The 18,759-nt window shown below is 56.9% G+C and overlaps 2 protein-coding genes and 1 long non-coding RNA gene across 3 annotated transcripts; 2 read left to right on the forward strand and 1 right to left on the reverse strand.

The window, feature by feature from the left end:
- Positions 1-195: 195 nt before the first annotated feature.
- On the reverse strand, positions 196-5,259 carry LOC119092695 (uncharacterized). The gene is made up of 4 exons (XR_005093526.1): positions 5,176-5,259; positions 3,861-3,916; positions 2,548-2,683; positions 196-354 (listed from the first exon to the last, which is right to left on the reverse strand). It is a non-coding gene; the product is annotated as an uncharacterized LOC119092695 (long non-coding RNA).
- Positions 5,260-5,536: 277 nt separating this feature from the next.
- On the forward strand, positions 5,537-12,715 carry crm (cramped chromatin regulator; the record flags this gene model as incomplete). The annotated part of the gene is given in 10 exon segments (XM_037215528.1): positions 5,537-5,689; positions 7,344-7,583; positions 7,858-8,115; positions 8,780-8,983; positions 9,414-9,610; positions 10,053-10,217; positions 10,629-10,907; positions 11,327-11,608; positions 11,938-12,159; positions 12,574-12,715. Coding segments are annotated over 10 exon segments (2,110 nt in total), but the record flags the coding sequence as incomplete, so codon positions are not given.
- Positions 12,716-13,382: 667 nt separating this feature from the next.
- On the forward strand, positions 13,383-18,732 carry LOC119092573 (formin-2). Its single transcript, XM_037215529.1, has 6 exons — positions 13,383-13,727; positions 14,270-14,353; positions 14,893-15,076; positions 15,765-15,889; positions 16,132-16,221; positions 17,068-18,732. The coding sequence occupies exons 1-6, from the start codon at positions 13,383-13,385 to the stop codon at positions 17,203-17,205; spliced, it is 966 nt and encodes a 321-aa protein (XP_037071424.1). The 3' UTR covers positions 17,206-18,732.
- The last annotated feature ends 27 nt before the right edge of the window (positions 18,733-18,759 follow it).

Here is an 18,759-nt window from a genome sequence, read left to right on the forward strand (position 1 = left end):
GGTGTGCTGGCACGCGCGGCGGCAGCGGCGGCGCGGCGACGGCGCCGCTGAAGAGGTGCGCCAGCTGAGCCGGGTCGAGCCGCGCCGCCGCCGCCGCCCGCTCCGGCCCGTCCAGCTGGATCAGATCCGGTCCGTCGTCAGCCGGCTCCGGCGGTTCGGCGTACAGCCGCGGCGGCAGCGGTGGACACGGCTCGTGTGCGGCCGCCGCCGACGCCGAGCGGCCGACCGGGCGGCGCGGCGGCAGTGACGGCGGCGGCTCCAGTGCCGAGCGCGGGTCTGGTGAGCGCGGCAGCGAGGCAGAACTGCCCGGCCGCGGCCGTGGCTTCACCTCCGTCCCGGTGGCTGGCGCACCCTCTGAAACACGAGCCGCAGTCGTTTGGCTCGGCTCCCGGGCCGACCAACGCCAGCTGTAGGCGGCAGCTCGGTGTGGTGTGCGATTACACAGGTGTTTGGACTATAATGCGCAAATGTCACGTCTATTTACTGCGTGGAGACAACATGGCCATTACAGATCTGGGAAAAGTAACAGATCGCGAACCCGTATTGCTAACATATTGAACAGAGTGTGTGTGACAAGCTGCTAGCCCAACACACATGACACCCGATGACATCGCCATGCACTGCAGTGTATACTGATTATATATCGCAGCTGATCATGTCGCGGTCAACCGTGACAAGTTTAAACGTCGCTGCTTCCTACGGACTCCGGGGAAAGCAGCCGCATACCGGTGACGCCCGCCCGGGGAGGAGCAGCGAGTAGCCGATCCGTGTCGCCTGTCCCGCCCCGCGCCCCACACCAGTCAACCGCCAGCCGGCGACAGGCGGCCGAGCGGGAGCGCAGCAGCGCAGCCCGCCGGCGGCTGGAAACCGGCACTCCAGCAGTCCTCCCGGCCGCCCCGGCCACTGCACTGTGTCACGTGGTCGGCTGTATCTCCAGCTGCGTCACGGGGTCGTCTGTATCCCCAGCTGCGTCACGGGGTCGTTTGTATCTCCAGCTGCGTCACGGGGTCGTCTGTATCCCCAGCTGCGTCACGGGGTCGTATGTATCCCCAGCTGCGTCACGGGGTCGTCTGTATCCCCAGCTGCGTCACGGGGTCGCCTGCATCCCCAGCTGCGTCACGGGATCGTCTGTATCCCCTGCTGCGTCACGGGGTCGTCTGTATCCCCAGTTGCGTCACGGGGTCGTCTGTATCCCCAGCGACGGGACTCAGACGTGCAGGACTTTATCATGGCGGCGTTAGTGGGCAGTGGACACTACACTCACGAGAACTTACTGATGCTCACCGCTCGTGCCTTACTCAGCACGAGCCGCTTTCTCTACAGATAAAGCTTCTTCAGGGTTTTGTAAGCAGTGCAGACAAGCAAAAGTTTTGGTCCACGCCGCACCTGATGCTGGCGTTGTACAAATTCTGCCCCCCCCCCCCCCCCTTCCCACCCACAACCCCAGCCCCACCGGTTCCTGCGCCCCTGTGAGTGATTCAGTCCCAGGTTATACTTAACACTACCGGTATGGGTTCGCGCTTTCTTTTTGAGGCAGATAAAACAAAGTTCTTCAGCCAGTTGCAACAGCCACCTCCGAGCATGCAGGCGTATTAAAAGGGCGGAGATGGGGCGAGCAACCACCGAACAGTTTGTGTTCAGGCTGTGAGCGATCCAACCCATGTTGCTGCACGAAAATCTGGCTTACAGATGAAGTTTACTTCCCATGACTCACATAGGTCGCTGGCAGTAAGCACATCGCACTCGGATCCCATCAGGTATACCATCAACCAGAGCTCGTATCGGCCAAACAATCCTATGAACCATGCCAAATGCATCCGGAAATATTGTCAAAAACCGATCGTCCATTGAACGCCTCAGGTCTTTTCATGCGCTTTGAAAGAATCAGTTCCGTCGCTTAGCAAAGCAGGTCCGCAGATACTTGTACGAACAGTTGCAATGCAAAGAATCACGTGCACAAAAAAGAACAAAGGAAGATTGCGTTTGCGAAAACAAATGTGATAAAAAGAATCATGCCTACGAGTACATATGCCCACGCAAATGTGGCGCGAGTGCGGGGTCATACAGATCCGAGTAATTACATGCAAATGCTATTTGCGTACGACAGTTTGCTATGCGATTACCTGCTTGCGAAGTATTGCTTGCAAAGGACCGTGATACAAAGATTTGCGTACAAAGGTCTGTGTTCGAAGAAATGCGTTTCGAATCGATGCGATGCGAGGCTTTTACCGGACCCGGTTCCAAAATGGTATAGGCGTTGGTAGCAATATTTGGCAACTGGCCTCACCACCAGCAAAACCCTTCGGAATGGCACGATATCTAAATTTGTCAAACGTGGTGCTCATTGAGAAAAAAAGGACGGTTACCATGTTCCTTCATTATGCTTGATGGCCACCCATGACCTCGTCCTTCAAAAAGGCTCGTCAGCTAGTGAGCGGCAGGACACGTCCGCCACTTCTCACCAATACAGGCAGCCCAGAGGGGCTGGATTGGCCAGCAGATGGGTGCCAGACGCAGCCAGCTGCGGGCCAGTGCCGGCCAACTCACCCCTCTCGACGCCAGCGCGCCGCCGCATCGTCTCGTGCTGGAAGGTCTCCATGCTGAGTGAGCAGGCCAGCTCCAAGTCTTCCAGGTACTGTCTGTTGTCACGGATGCGCGGCGGCAGCGGCGGCGGATTCGCCATCTGTCGAACCGCGCAAACGTAACGTCGTTCTGTCGCCACCTCCCGCCACAGCAATATCAGCTGGTAAGGACTGGCGCCATGGCACGGTCACAATTTGTTGGGTCATTGCTTACATAACAAAATGACGGGCACCAGGACCATTCACCTGACCATGCCTTGTTGGACAGCAGCGCTACCAAGATGTTATGATGCTGATGATTGGGGTTTGGGGCAGGCCAACCGCGATGGTTATTTTGCACCCAACCAACATGTATGAGTGATCCCAGTGTCCCAAATCACCACTCAGGATTGGTTGGTACCATGCTGACTTGGCCTCACATCAAACCACAGCTGTATCAAAGGAAGCAGCACGAAATACAGGGAATCATACATGCCTCATCAGACCCACAAGTCATGACTTGGGCAATCCACTATGGTTCAGCCAATGCTTGTCAGGCCCAACAATATGGCAAGAACTAATGCTTTGACACTACACCAGCTGACAAAGTGGGATACTAAACCTACTCAGATATAAACCTTATATATTTGTTCAGTATGCTACTGTGATTTCCACATGAATAATTTTATTTGGCTGTTTGTATGGAATGTTTGCATGAAATGAGAAATGCATGTTTGCCTTGTATTGCATAGTCATGCCTGATGTGACAAATCACATGACGTTATGAGTTGGACCTGACATGACGAAATATTGGTGCTGCTACACTGGAGCACAACATGAAGCAATTGGCAAGCTGCTTTTACATATCAGCAAATTAGTGCAATAAACAATGGATCATACAATATAGCTTAAGATATGAACATTGAGTCCTTATTTTCACAAACCAGGCATGATTTATATCTAAGCAGATGGTGCTCATGTCATATATGAGCAGAGGGCACTCATGTCAGCAGATACAAATCTCACATGAAATGCCCTCATAATTTCATACATGTTTTAGCATGTCTTAGCCTGCAATTTCAGCATGCCTTACATCCTAGCATGAATACTTGGCATGCCTCCCATTGCACATGCGCTGAACCATCTCACAGAAATATCATGTAGAGTAGCTTGCATACTTTAGTTCCTTAATACCCACCAACACCTGGTTCACAAAAACATTTCAAAATATAGCCTGCTATTAAAAAGGCCACCACAAAGCAATCAGATGTGATGATGGCCCGCATGTCCAGCACTTACCCTGATAACCCTGACACAGATGCTGAGCTGAAGATTGGTGTCTAGCCAAGGCAGATCTGAAACAGAGATACTTTTTGCTGCACTGAATTCAGACAGCATCATTATTGATAAAACCAATAAATAATTGGCAATGGACATTGAAAATCAAGTTACCTAACAGTCACAGTGGCTTGCATAATGATTCTTAGAATAAACAGTATGCTTGCAAGGCTCAGTGCCAAATCCTGTTTGCTGCATTTTTTATCAGTGACAATATAAATAAATAAAAATCAAGCATTTAGATGAAAATTAATACCAATACTGCATCAGGTAAAATCATAGATGGATAGGTGTCATACAATACAATAAGTTGACCCATATAAAAGGCGATAGAAACAAAAAAATGTATGACTGCATTCTGTGAAACATGTTATGTAAATCAATCCTATGGACTGCATTCAGTTTCCATTGGATGGTTGAAAATATCATAAGGCAGTACCAGCAATGTCTCATCACCTATCCCAATCATATTTCACATAGCAGGACACCTATACAAACATAGCAGAATGGTCTGATTTATGCACTGGGTTAACCTGATTAGCCATCAACAGCTACCATGAGGATTACCAGAATTTGAATACAATTACTAAGTCATGTGGTGTTAATTATCTCTGAGACAGCTGGTCAGCAGCATGGTTAATATATATATATATATATATATATATATATATATCACTATAATCAACATACAAAAGCATGCCCAGCAGGCCATTTAAGTTTAAAATTTGTGAAAATGACACAAATGAAAACATTTCAATTAATGACCATTCATTTCCTCATGTTCAAAGGTTCCCCTCAAGTGTGATGATATAATCCCAAGGAATATTCTTTAAAATACATTTCTGAAAGCCAATAATAAAGTTAGTTTTACACCTTCTGTGGTTTAATATTACATACCACTAGCTGGACATTTCTCCTCTGGAACACTGGTACAAGCATTATGTTGGACTCATGATCATCAGTATTATCACACTGAGGTGCAGCACCCTGCTAAATTGGACCAATATGGTGCACAAGATCTGGCTGAGTTAGACAGTGAGCTTTAGCATCCTGTGGAAATATATTACAATACACTATTATCGTTAACTGCTTCTTATGACTGGAATCGTACTTTATGCCATCTACACCAACGCCTTGCTGTCATAATGCATGCGATACACATTACCACCATTCCGTCAACCTGGGAATGATATGCTAAGTTTTGTCGTTATTCACAGCAATAACCGACGCAAAATGCAAACATAATCGTGGTTTCAGGCATAAATCGGCTGCTTACGGGTTTTTCAACACAAAACATCATGGATCCACCCACACGCTGACCCCGTCTACGCCCACCGACGCAGAACACCATGTATTTAATCAGAAATGGTAAGCATCGCGCTTCACCGATCTCCTAGAGTTTTGTCAGTCGTCGCGTTTGACGACACTGTGCCACATTAACCACATTTTTAGAGAAGTGCCAAACATATTGCGTCTTCTGATCAAAGTACAAATGCAGCTTATGCATAAAGCTCGTTTCATAGGGATTGGGACAAATCAGATGCGTTAGACTCACATAAAATGCGCTGATCCACCTTCATGACCTTTCTGTAAAGAATAATCCCAGTTATTTCGGCACTTGTGTTGCGTTGGAATCGTGGTGCATGTAATCCGTGGTTTGTTTTGCCGCATGTGCGGACCTTGGCGGGCCGCGTTTACCCGTGATGAGCTTGGTTCGTTGCACAAATTTCGAAGCAGGCTGCAAATTTCCGTTCGCATTGTTGAAGATCGGGGCTATCCATTTTCCGGGCGTAAGTCGTATCCTCAGCGGTAGTTATCTGCACTGCTCGTATAGCTCGGCTAATGCCTCGTAGTTCTACGACGCTTCCCACTTCTTCGTGCGTGAGAGTTTCAAGACTGGATCCGTTAGCCGCATTTTCAACCCATAAATGCAAATTGCTAGCTCCCCTGGAGCTCCTCCCCTAGTTGCTGGCATGCCTTCAACCAGATGATTACTTAAAATTGTAGCTGTCTGATTTGGCTTGGCTTATTATGTTTCTAAGTGGAGTGGGTCCATTGATTCTTGGCAGCTAGGCTGTTTGTCCATAACCTATGTTATGTGTGGAGAGGATGTTCTATTGGGTATATTAAAGGACATTGATGGGTGGTAAGTATGTAATGGCATGCTCTTGTTTCTCTGCATGTTAAATACAAAACTTTAAAATGGATCATCGTGTTGTTTTCCTTGTGGCATGCAACATTCATTTTGTCTGCATCTCTAGTTCAGTTGATACCCAAACAGGTTCTAATTGTTTATGTCATGTTTAATGCATCTTGAAGAAGGGAATACCTTAAGCCAGTGTAACTAGTTATATCTAAGATGAGGGGGTAAAAATATTCATAAAAATGGATATAATCTTGATATCCCACATAGTGTGTAAGATTGTACAATCTTGTAATGCTTTTTGGTGTAGTAACTTGAATGCTGAGTCATTTATTTGCCACATGTGTCAAAGTATGTAGCTATATGGACAGGAAACAGACCGTCATCTTCGCTGAAAGTATGTTGGGCAGTCTGGGCTGCTTAATCGTAATATTTGCAACAATTGTCCTTGCATACAAGCATCTGTAGGCACCATTTGTTTTCTCCTGACCTTCCCTTGCAGCATGCATTATTTTTGTATGGTGTCCACAGTACTGATATTTTATTTGTGTGCTCTACACATTATTTTCATCTTTGTCTTGTTTATATTATAATGCTGTGAAATATTGAAACAGGGATCATGGATGGTAATCATAACTCTAATTAGTGTCAGAAAGGATCTTTAAGACCTCAAAGCTGGCTTTGAGACTTCTGAAATGTCCCAGTGTAGCTATATGCATATGAACCTCTTCACTGCCTTGAATGGTTATCGTGGGATGGGTTTTCCCTCCCTCTCCGCTCCCCCCAGCACACACACTCCTCAGTTGATACAGCCTATGGTGTTGACAGGCATTTTTTTGTGCTCTTGTTGGCTTAAAATAGCTGGGAAACAGTGGCATGGCTATCAGTCCCAAGAGTTTATCAGGAACCTTGAAATGGCCAGCAGGTTGAGAAATGTTTGGAGAGCATGCAAATTGATGAAATGGTGCCTGGGATGGTGAAAGATCACAAAACAGTCAGCAGCATAGAATATTGAATACTATACAGCAGTGGGCATGTTCATGTGATAAAGTCCAAAGAAGTTAAGACACCCTAAGAATCTATGTGTGTGGTACAAGTTTCAGGATTTGTAGCCATTGGCATTGTTGGGTTTGTGCACCTGTGTGCAACATGTATATTCCCTAAACCAAAAGACCAATGCTTGGCACCATTTGGTGAACCATGAGAAGATGAGGCAGTCAATGTCAGATGGCATGTGTGGTGGCATACCAGACCGATGTGGAGCCTGCTGTCCACTGAGCAGCTGTGTGGCCTGACCCCAGGTGGCAGTGGCCTGATGGAGCCAGTCACGCCCGAGCCAGCCACACCGCCGCTCGAGACCACGCCCGGCCGCCGCATTCCGGCGCGCAACACGCCCACGCTGCGCAGCGCCACGCGCGAGCAGCTGGCCGAGGCGCGCGACGAGCCGGAGCCCGAGCCCGAGCCGGAGGCAGAGCGAGAGCCGCGGCCGGCGGCCGTTCGACCCGCCAGACAGCCCGTTGGCTGCCGGAAACGCGGCCGAGGTACGGACGCGGCGGCCGCCGCGAACGCTGGGGCGGCTACCGCTGCCGCTCTTCAGATGGCGGCAAGTGGTTATTTGCCTGTGATTTAGGTTGTGTTTGCTAGGTATGGAAGGCAGTGTTAAGATGTGATCATGTGTGTCCTGTCTACACAAAGGATGCACAGAGGGTTCTTCATTTAAAAGTCATAGAACCCTGATGCACCAAAATCAATGTTAAGTACCCTGTGAGTTTAATTATGCCATTCAGTTTATCCTGTGCGATGTTCTGATTTCAGATGCAATCGAGGATGACAAAAAGTCTGATGCTCCACCAGAGAAGATTAAAAGAACATGGGAGAAGTGGTCAACATTTGATAAAACTATTTTTTTTGAAGCATTAAATGAGTTTGGCAAGAACTTTGAGGCTTTACAAACATACATTGCAAAGAAAAAGAGCAAAAACAGGCCAGACCAAGTCAGAAATCGTGACCAGATCCGCTTCTTTTACTACCGGACATTGAACAAGATATCAAAATATGTCCAATTCCCAACCAGTATGTACAGTGCAGCGCATCACTGTTCCCATCAAATTCATACTGCCAGCCACTTACGTCTTTCAGCATATACATATGGCATGTGGTGCCTTGCCAATGTGTCAGTGTATTGTTCTGGCCAAGAGCCAACAGACATGTGACTGCACACTTGTCAGTGGCTCATCGGCTGTTTCCTTGAGCACCATGCCGTGATCGTCACGGACGCCGGCATGTCCACGCTGTTAGCGCCGCGGTGCGCGGGCGCCTGGCGGTGCTAGGCAATCGGCCCTTGCCCTCTCTCCACACTTCCTCATTTGCCCTCCCCCCTATTTTCTCATCACCTGCCCTTTGTGCCATCCTTTGTGTCACCCACCCTCCCCTCTGCACCTCGTCATTCACCTCGCTCTCGCACCTAGTCACTCACTGTCCTCTCCGCAACTTGTGGCCTGCCCTCTCTTTCCGCACCTCGTCCCCCACCTTTCTTCCCCTCACCGCGTCACTCATTTTTCCGCTCCTCACCTCGTCACCCATCGTCACTATTCTCGCCTCATCACTCACCTTTTCCCCCCCTCACCTTTTCGCCCACCTTCCCTCCAATCACCTCTTTGCCCTCCTTCCCTCCCCTCACCTCGTCACTCGCCGTTTCTCGCGGCACCTGGTCAATCGCCCGCGCTGCTCTCTGCAGACGTGAAGCGCTACATCCAGGAGATCTACCTGCTGGTCAACTACGGCGAGCTGCGAAAGCGGATCACCAAGCTGAACGAGCGGAGCGGCCAGCGCCTCAACGAGCTGGTGTACCGCGGCAGCACGGCCGTCCGGTTGCGCGGCAAGACGTACCGCATCCGCACGCCTGTCTGCCGCGCCCTCAAAAAGATCAACAGGATCCAGGGTCGGTCACCACAGACCAGTGCTGAGGAGGGGCAGGAAAGGGTGCCAAACTCCCTGGTAGAGCAGGATGCAAAACTATTTTTGCGTGGAGTGAAGTGGTGTCGAAGGGACGGAAGGCTGATGCCAGTGTTGTGTATGGCTTCCGCGCTTTTATGGCGGAATTGTGCATTTACAACAGTGCATTTTGAATTGGTAGGTTTGTGATCACTTGTGTGATACATATGGAGAGAAAATCAAGGACACCCTTAAAAACTAGTTGCTTATACCAAAACTAACCATTAGATGCAGAAGGGATGCTTGTTGGGTGATATTGATGTCAATTTTTGCAAATGTAACACTGGTGGAGGTATGCACCCCGACATGTTTGTTGTTTGGCTGGCCTCTGACCCAGTGAAGGCATGTGCCCTGACATGTCTGCCCCGTTGCCGCAGACCCGGTGGAGGAGCCGTTCGTGCGGCTGCCGGCGCGGACGCAGGTGGAGCTGACGCCGGCGGACAACGAGTCCTGGTACCGGGTGCAGGCGCTGTCGCACAACCCGCGCCTGCGCGCCACGCTGCCTCTGCAGCACCGGCTGCGCTCGCTGCTGTTGGCGCTGGAGAAGCGCTGGCGCTCCGACGCAGACCGAGCCGTATCCTCTGGAGCAGGAGCGCTGCGGCCGTGTGGTGTGGCCCGGACCCACGCTGCGCGATGGTCCCGATCGCAGTAACGGGCAACGCTTGTGTGCACTGGACAGGGTCAAAAGAAGTTCGATGAAGGGTTGTGTGGGGCCTTGACTGTTCGAAAGGGTGCCCCTGCCTGTGAAATTTCGTCAGCACGTGTGTATGTCAAATGCCACATCTCAAAGTTGTATGGGCCAGGTGAGAAAATTCGTAGAAAATGCATGGGCCTTCAGATTGTTTAGCTACACATAAGCAGCAGACGCGGGTGAGCTAGCCAAATAAGCTGGACATGTCATCCGCTTGATCTGTTGGTGATTCCGGGACGTGGGGGTGGATGCTTTGTGTGTTTGTGTGTATGAGTGTATGTCGGAAGGCTGCCCAGTGGTGTAGTTCCTTGACAGTGTATGCCAGCTGAGATCGGCGTCTCCGGACGACCCCCCGCCACCGCCGGCGCGCCGCCTGGTGCTGCGTGCCACGGCCGACTACAAGCTGTCGGCGCAGGTGATCCGGCCCGCGCCGCCGGCGCCTCTGCTTAACCTCTGCTTCGAGCGCTACCAGGAGCGGATGACACTGTTGGCACCGCCCGCCGCGCCGGCGCCGCCCCTTCCGCCGCCCCCGCCGCCGCCCCCGCCGATCCTCCCTACGCCCGTGCCCCCGCCCCTGCCGCCGTCCTCGCCCCCGCCGTCGTCCTCGTCGCCGCCCCCGGCCCCGCCGCCGCCACCGCAACCGCCACCGCCGCTGCCGTCGTCGCCCGCTGCTCTCCTGCCGTGCGATGCTGGCGTCCGGCTCAGCTTCGAGAACGTGCTGGATGAGCTGCACGCGGCCGCCGAGCCACCCGGCGGCGACTGCAAGCTAGAGCCGGTTGGGGAGGAGGGTTCGCAAGGAAAACAGGAGGGGCAGCAGCAGCAGTGCCAGGAGGAGCCGCAGCAGCAGCGCCAGGAGGAGCCGCAGCAGCAGCGCCAGGAGGAGCTGCAGCAGCAGCGCCAGGAGGAGCTGCAGCAGCAGCGCCTAGAGAAGTCGCAGCAGCAGCGCCAGGAGAAGCCGCAGCAGCGGTGTCCGGAGGACGAGCAGGAGCGGGAGCGGCTGCGGCGCCAGCTGGAGGAGGCGGCGCGCCGCCGTGACGAGGAGGAGCTGCGTGAGGAGCAGGAGCGCAGCAGGCTGGAGCAGGAGCGGCGCCAGACCGAGCGGATTCAGCGCAGCGAACTGGACACCGGCTGGACGGCCGAGACTGCTGGCACGCGCACTATCGGCGAGCTCTATATGATGGTCAGTGGCGCCGACACCAGGCGGGGGCTGTCTCATGAGTCGAGGCGGCAGGCTTCTAGACTGACCGCGTGTCTGATCTGGGACTGGCCTCGGGGACCAGGTATGGACAGTACTGTTCAAACTCGGTTTGCTGACAGGCCGGCCGGGTGCTTCGACGCGGTGGCAGCCCAATGGTGCCCTCTCCGACCAAGTCGCTGATCAAAAACTGACTGAGTTGTTGTTCTCGATTGGAGGAAAGAAGACGACGCCCTTGGGCGTAGTCACTCTTCCTCGTGCTGGATGTAACTGCCCATTACTGGTAGGTCATGTGGTGAATAATGTGCTGTCTCGGTGCATAATTTGTCCACACAGCGACGTTCCTCGGCTCCGGTTTTCGGTTCTTCGACAGGCCTGACCTGACTGCCATGACTCGCCGTCAGGTTAACCGGCCGGAGAGGATAAGGCTGCAGTACTTCTGGCTGCCAGAGAACGTGAGCGGCCACGAGCTGTCCACCACCGCGGGCGGCTCGAAGCCGTCCGTGAAGCCGGTCGAGGGCGACGTGCCAGACACTGAGTCGGCCGACCATAAGTGGGCGGAGCAGCTGGCCGACGCCCGCTCGCTGGTCGCTCCCGGTGACACGAGCGCCGAGGGCCGCAGGGTCAAGATGCTCACCTCGATGCTCTCCCAACTGCTGAACTTGGCGCGCCTCTCCAAAGTCAAGGTGCGTCGGTTGGAGGGGTGTTGACTTTAAGCTGGTCTTGGCAGCGCGTTTTGATGACGGATGCCCATGGGATAAGAGGGATGGACAGGGAGTTAACTTCAGCTTTACGAGTTGCTTTCTAAAAAGCGGAGTACTCTCTCTCTCTCTCTCCTCGAACATGGAGCTGGGCGTTGCTACGGTCTGGCCAAGCCCCCGCAGACCATTGCGTGGTGGTGCCATGAGCTGCAGTGCCGGGCCGTTGTTTGGGACGTTGTGTGCCCCGTGCGCCGGTCTGCTGGCCGCGCTGGTGCGTCGGCAGTGACCCGGCTGACGTGCTGGCCGGCCCCCAGACGGAGCGAAGCCGCGTGGGGCCGCTGGTGACGTGCGGCACACAGACGCCGCCTAGTTTGGCGCCGCGGCCGGCCGGCACGCGCGAGCAGCTCTACTACCTGTCGGCGGGCGTGCGGCCGCCGGATCCGCGACGGCCTGTGCGCATCGCGCCCGCCTACAAGTCGATGCCGCCGCCGGCCAACGACGCCGCCGGCGTCATGCGGCCTCCGCTGGAGACAGCGGTCAGTGCTGTGCCCTCTGCCGGAGCTCACGTCTACGGCGGGCTCGCTGTGGACAGTCGCGTCCGTTGTAGGCGGCGTCTGGTGTCTGTGTCCCTCCCACCGCCTGTGGCACGGCTGTGAGGATCATGGGAGCATCAGGGTACATTTCTGGCCTCCATTCTGCAGTGAGCATACCTAATCTGTGGTATTGTGAGATGAGTTCTCCAGCATTGCCGCCCAGCCTTGGCTGCCGTGGATGCTGTTAGGTCGTGCTGTACGTGTGACCGTGCCGTGCTGCCGCTTGGCTGCCGTGGATGTCGTTAGGTCGTGCTGTACGTGTGACCGTGCAGTGCTGCCGCCCGCAGCTGCGCTTGGCTGCCGTGGACGTCGTTAGGTCGTGCTGTACGTGTGACCGTGCAGTGCTGCCGCCCGCAGCTGCGCGACCTGCCTAGGTACAACAACCGGCGCGGCCGGGTGGGGCGCAAGAGCCAGGTGGTGGTGCAGCGCATGCTGCCGCTAATGCCGCGCACCCAGCCCAACCAGATCTCGATGGTCAACCTGCGACTGGTGGCCGGCGACTCACAGGTGCGTGCCGGCTGGCTGGCGCGCCTCCTCTGGACTGCGGGGGTGTGGGACACGTGCCGGCAGCGCTGGACGGGCCAGGCTAATTAGGGCAGTGATGCTCCGCCTAACGACCGAACCGCACTATGGCGGTGGTGTTCTGTTGGGAGCCCGCCCAATCACATCGCTGGTCGTAAAGATAGGCAAATATTGTGAAAGAGGACTCGTATCTCAGTTTTCACATTGCGAGGTACACTGTATAGGCCTCGTGATGTGTGATGTCCTAGCATTTGGGAACGTGCTGATTCCCGCGATTAGTTTCCTCCGGTGACTTCTGTGGGATTGACGTCTCCGGCCAGTCCCCGAGTGACGGCGTTCTCATGATCCCGCCACGCCGTCCGTGGAGCCGCGTTCCGAGTACGCCCGATCCCTGCCACCGCCCGTGCCCGGCGGGAGCCGCGTCTAACGGTTCTCTGATCCCGCCACCGCCGGCCCGGCGGGTCCCGTCGATGACGGCGTGTCTCGTGATCCCGCCACCGCCCGTTGCCCCGGCGGTGGGATGCCGCCGTCTCCGAGTGACGGCGTTCTCGTGATCCCGCCACCGCCTGCCCCGGCCGTGGATGCCGCGTCGTCTCAGTGACGGCGTTCTCGTGATCCCGCCACCGCCCGTGCCCCGGCCGTGGATGCCGCCGTCTCCGAGTGACGGCGTTCTCGTGATCCCGCCACCGCCCGTGCCCCGGCCGTGGATGCCGCCGTCTCCGAGTGACGGCGTTCTCGTGATCCCGCCACCGCCCGTGCCCCGGCCGTGGATGCCGCCGTCTCAGAGTGACGGCGTTCTCGTGATCCCGCCACCGCCCGTGCCCCGGCCGTGGATGCCGCTGTTTCCAAGCGACGGTGTTCTCGTGATCCCGCCACCGCCCGTGCCCCGGCCGTGGATGCCGCCGTCTCCGAGTGACGGCGTTCTCATGATCCCGCCACCGCCCGTGCCCCGGCCGTGGATGCCGCCGTCTCCGAGTGACGGCGTTCTCGTGATCCCGCCACCGCCCGTGCCCCGGCCGTGGATGCCGCTGTTTCCAAGCGACGGTTGTTACGTGATCCGCCAACCCCGTGCCCCGGGCCGGTGGATGCCGCGTCTCCGAGTGACGGCGTTATCATGATCCCGCCACCGCCCCGTGCCCGGACGTGGATTCCGCCGTCTCAGAGTGACGGCGTTCTCGTGATCCCGAAACCGCCGTGACCCTGGCCGTGGAGCCCGCCGTATCCGCGTGACGGCGTTCTCATGATCCCAACCGCCCGTTTGCCCGGCCGGGAGGATGCCGCGTCTCCGAGTGACGCGTTTCTCGTGACCCGCCACAGGCCCGTGACCCCGGCGTGGAGCGCTGTTTCAAGCGACGGTGTTATCGTGATCCCGCCACCGCCCGTGTCACGGCCGTGGATGCCGCCGTCTCCAAGCGACGGTGATCTCGTGATCCCGCCACCGCCCGTGCCCCGGCCGTGGATGCCGCCGTGAGCCGTTCCGTCCCGGGCGTGCGGCCTGTCGATGCACCTGTGACGCGGCGGCCGCCCACAGACGGCTGGCAGCTTCCTGCCAGTGTCGGTGCCCGTCTCCACGGCCGTCACGCCCGGCATCACCATCTCGATGCCGGTGCTGGAGGTGACGCCGCCGGCCGGCCCGGGCACGACCGGCGGCGGTGGCCAGCGGGGCGCCGACGCCGCGCCGGCACCGGCGCCGGCCGACGGCGAGCTGACGGCGGCCGACCGGCGCCCAGTGGCGGCGCAGCAGGACGTTGTGGTGAGCATCTGCCTCCGCTCCCTCGCCTTCGGCGGCGGGGTGTAGGTGTGGCTGCTGCAGCAGTGGCCGTCTCTCAGCCAGTCAGTGCGATGTCGCAGTTTGTGTCGTGTCTACAAGGGCCGGCATTGGAAGCATGCCTCGTTGGCCTGTAGCTGGTGTAGGTGTGTGACTGGTATACGCCAGTTGTTGGCGGCGGCGGAGAGTGAGGTTGGCGCCGTTGTGGCGGCGGCGGGTGGCGAGGCTGGCGCTGTTGTGGCGGCGGCGGGTGGCGAGGCTGGCGCTGTTGTGGCGGCGGCGGGTGGCGAGGCTGGCGCTGTTGTGGCGGCGGCGGGTGGCAAGGCGGCGCTGTTGTGGCGGCGGCCGGTGGTGCGGCGCTCAGCTGCGCCGCTCTGTTTGTGCAGGCGGGCGGCGCCTGTGCCGAGTCGGGCTCGTCAGCCGGCCCGCCGGTATTGCACATCCCCGAGGAGCGGACGCCCAGTCCGGCCAACCTGGCGCCGCCGCCGGAGACCGACTTCTCGCTCAACGGCACGCCCTCCGACGTGCTGATGGACGTCACGCTGGCCAACTCCAACTCGAGCTTTACAGGTCAGTCACACAGAATCCAACTCCAGCTATACAGGTCAGTCACGCAGACAACCTCCATCTCAAGGTTTACAGGTCAGCATTACAGGCTGACGCCAACTCCAGCAATACAGGTCAGCATCACAAGCTGAAGCCAGCTCCAGCCTTACAGACAGTCATACAGACCCACTCCAACTCCAGCCATACAGGTCAGTCACACAGACAGACTCCATCTCAAGCTTTACAGGTCAGCATTACAGGCTGACGCCAACTCCAGTAATGCAGGTCAGCATTACAGGCTGACGCCAGCTCCAGCCCTGCAGACAGTCACACAGACCCACTCCAACTCCAGTCATACAGGTCAGTCACACAGACAGACTCCATCTCAAGCTTTACAAATCAGCATTACAGGCTGACGCCAACTCCAGCCTTACAGGTTAGTCACACAGACCGAGTCCAACTCCAGTTTTGCAGATCACTCACCCCTACAAACGCCATATCTGGTCACAGCTGCACAGGCCAATCATGTGACATAACCTCAGCCCATCCAAATGGGACATTAAGGTAAGGCAGCATTGTTTGTGCACGTCCAGGTCGCTCTGTAACCCAAGAAGAGCGTCGATGTTCTGATTTAATGCCGCTCGTCGTGTTAGGTGAGGCCGCGGTGGAAGGACGCCGTCTGACCGTCTGACCGGGGATGCCATGTTGGCAGGCTTCCTGGCGTCGTTCGGCCGGGGCGGCGCCGACCCAGCTGTGCTGCAGACACCAACGCGGCCGCTGTACGACAGCTCGCTGCCGCAGACCTCGCCGCCGGCCAGCCCGCGCGTCTGGAGCGAGGTCAGAGGGCCGACCGGCTGCGGCCACGCCAGGCACGCCGGGCGACCCGATAGTCCGTCTGTTACAGGGGCATGTCACAAAAATGTGCCAGCAGGGCGGTTTCCTGGTTCATGTGACATTTTGCGATTTTCTAACGTGTATATTTCATGCATCGCTTTTGTGTGAGGTTTGCACATTTTCGATCACGTTTCCCGAGCTGAATGTGAGTATTTCAGCAGCGCAGACGGTTCCGTTCCCGGCAGATTGGTGACTTCTCACTCAGCAGCATACTGGGCCACTTGGAGACGAGCAAGCCAGCATCCAAGGAGGCGCTGGTCGACCCGTCGCCCGAGGTGGGCGCATGTTCGGCTGGGACGCGGGGACGGGTTAGACAGGGGCCGCTGCAGAAGCCGCTGCTGGCTGCCGGGCTGGACTGAGGGCGGGCCGACTGCGCTGGGCGACCTGAGCCCGGCCGCCACCGTCGGTCGGGCCGCGGCGCCCCTGGACGGGGGCGAGGGGTCGGGTCGGCCGCCGCCGTCGGTCGGGCCGCGGCGCCCCTGGACGGGGGCGAGGGGTCGGGTCGGCCGCCGCCGCCGCCTCGGCGCCCTCTCGCGCGGCGACGTCGTGTGCTGATGGTGGCTGGCGCAGTGTCGCTCTCACGTGGAGTCGACCCTCGACCTGTGTGATGTTCTTCCGCTGAGTCCCTATGGCGCCTTATGCCAATGATGTCCAGCGTCCGCGCGAGACCCGAAGTCACCGTGACGCCCGTTGCCAATATGGTGGCGGTAGTCGTGGCTTTTCGGCTCGCCGAGAGGTAGAGACACGTATCGTCAGTTATCGCTGTGGCGCGTGGTGTCCCTGACGCCCCACGACGCCCTGTGTAACCGTCACCCTAGTGTCACTGACGCCCGGTTTCACTGACGCCCGGTGTCGCCGACGCCTGGTGTCGCCGACGCCTGGTGTCGCTGCAACGCTTGTTATCATTGGCAGCCAGACGCCCAGTGTCATGGTAAACTCAGTGTCATTGCTAGCCCGGTGTCGCTGTGGCACCACATAAGCCATATGCCAGTTTTATGTTTATGTGTTGTTGCGCCAAGTGCCACTGCGGCGACTTGTGCGGCTTTGATGCTGTGTTCTTCCGTGGTACGGCGTGGCGTCCTTTGCCGTCGCTGTCGTGACGCGGCGTTTGATGTGGCCAGCTGGACGAGCGGGCAGTGGCGGGGCCCATCAGCGGCTCGGACCACGGCCTGCCCACGTCCTTCGAGTTCGCCGAGCTGATGACGCCCGGCCCCGGTGAGCCGCGCCCGCTCGCCAGCAGCCAATCACCACCCACGTGACGTCACCGGGCGCCAGGCTCAGCTCCCGTCAGCAGCAGTCACCGCCCAAGCACAGCTCCCGTCAGCAGCAGTCACCGCCCAAGCACAGCTCCCGTCAGCAGCAGTCACCGCCCAAGCATAGCGCCCGTCAGCAGCAGTCACCGCCCAAGTGGCACCTGCGAACACCAGTCACCGCCGCGGAACCTTCGTTGGGCACGGATCGCCGTCTAGCCGACGTCACCGAGAGCCAATCAGCGTTGTGCATCCTCCTGCGAGCAGCAGTCAGACGGGCGCCGTTTGCCACCCACTGCCTTCTGCCCGTGCGACGTCAGTGAACGCCGGTCAGACGGGCGGCGGCTGCGACGAGAGTGGCAGCCGTGGTGTGACGCGGTTGAACACCGATCAGAAACATCCGCGCGGTGTCGCCAAGCTTCTGAGCGCGGTGTCGCCGGAGCTGAGCGATTGACGCGCCTGCTTGTAGCTTTACTGGGCTGGCATTGGTGACTGGCACGTGCCGTAGGCCTCGAGAGCCGCTATGTGCCGTCAACTTGGGGCCCGGCCATTAGGCCAATGGTGGGCTCGGCGGGCAGCCGGGTCGGGGTCGTTCCGTGTCCGGTCTGCCGCGTTATGCACCTTTCCGCAATAACTCGCCGCGTCTGCTAACCCAGCGTTGGCATTAAAGGTTACTTTGACACTGGGGCATTGAGGAAGGTCGTGGGGTTGATTGGCTGGGTGCCCCGCACCTTTCCGTAAATATCCGAAGCTTGCCAAGGCCTGGAAGTCAGGGTGCTTGCAAGCATTGTCTTTCATCGTTTTAGGCACTATGAAGAGGTGCTGGATGTGCTTTGTGTATATTTGTGAACTAAGTTACTGTATGTATTTGTATTGTACCTGCGCCCTGCCTCATGTCATTTCGACGACTGTAGTTTACTTTTGACTTTCTAGAGCTGTCTTGGATGATGCCGAAGGGATCATCTACGATAAGATTATCCACCCAAATTTTGTCCCTGTGCAACGGCTAAGACCGGTCCGCCTACCGTGAATGACCTCGGTTCTGTGCGTTAGGGTTGAGAAATATCTCTTCGTGTCCACCACTCGCCTCACGGCGTGGTTTGTAAATGACGGTTCTTGACTGCACTGTAAGTGCATTTGTGTAGCCCGAAGATGGGCTGTGTTCTCGTCTGCCATACCGCGAGCCTCCCCAGCTCCGGTCAGAGCCACCAGTTCCGGAGCCCACTCTGTCCACCGCCAGTCCGCATTGTTTTGGTCCCAACACATCCTGGCACGTGTCGCTGGCGCTCCAGCATGTGCTGGAAAGTTGGTGTAATTTCCGGCTAACTCCCGCCCGCGCTCCTCAGACAGATCTGGCTCAATATATCGAAGTTGCCAAAAATGCAGCGCGGTTTGTTGGACAGCACGCCGGTGGTGCCAGTGGTGTTGTTGCCCAGTGTCGGGCGCCTGACGTGCCGGTGGCGCCCCAGCGCTGTGTACGGCCGGCTGGCGCTGCGGCTGGGGCCGGGTGTCAGCCGCCGGGTCGTGGAGCGTCTCTGTGCGGCGGCCGTGAGCGACCTCTCC

The sequence above is a fragment of the Pollicipes pollicipes genome, unplaced genomic scaffold, assembly GCF_011947565.3.
Source record: "Pollicipes pollicipes isolate AB1234 unplaced genomic scaffold, Ppol_2.1 Scaffold_3447;HRSCAF=4054_pilon_pilon_pilon, whole genome shotgun sequence".
Classification (NCBI taxonomy): Eukaryota; Metazoa; Arthropoda; class Thecostraca; order Pollicipedomorpha; family Pollicipedidae; genus Pollicipes; species Pollicipes pollicipes.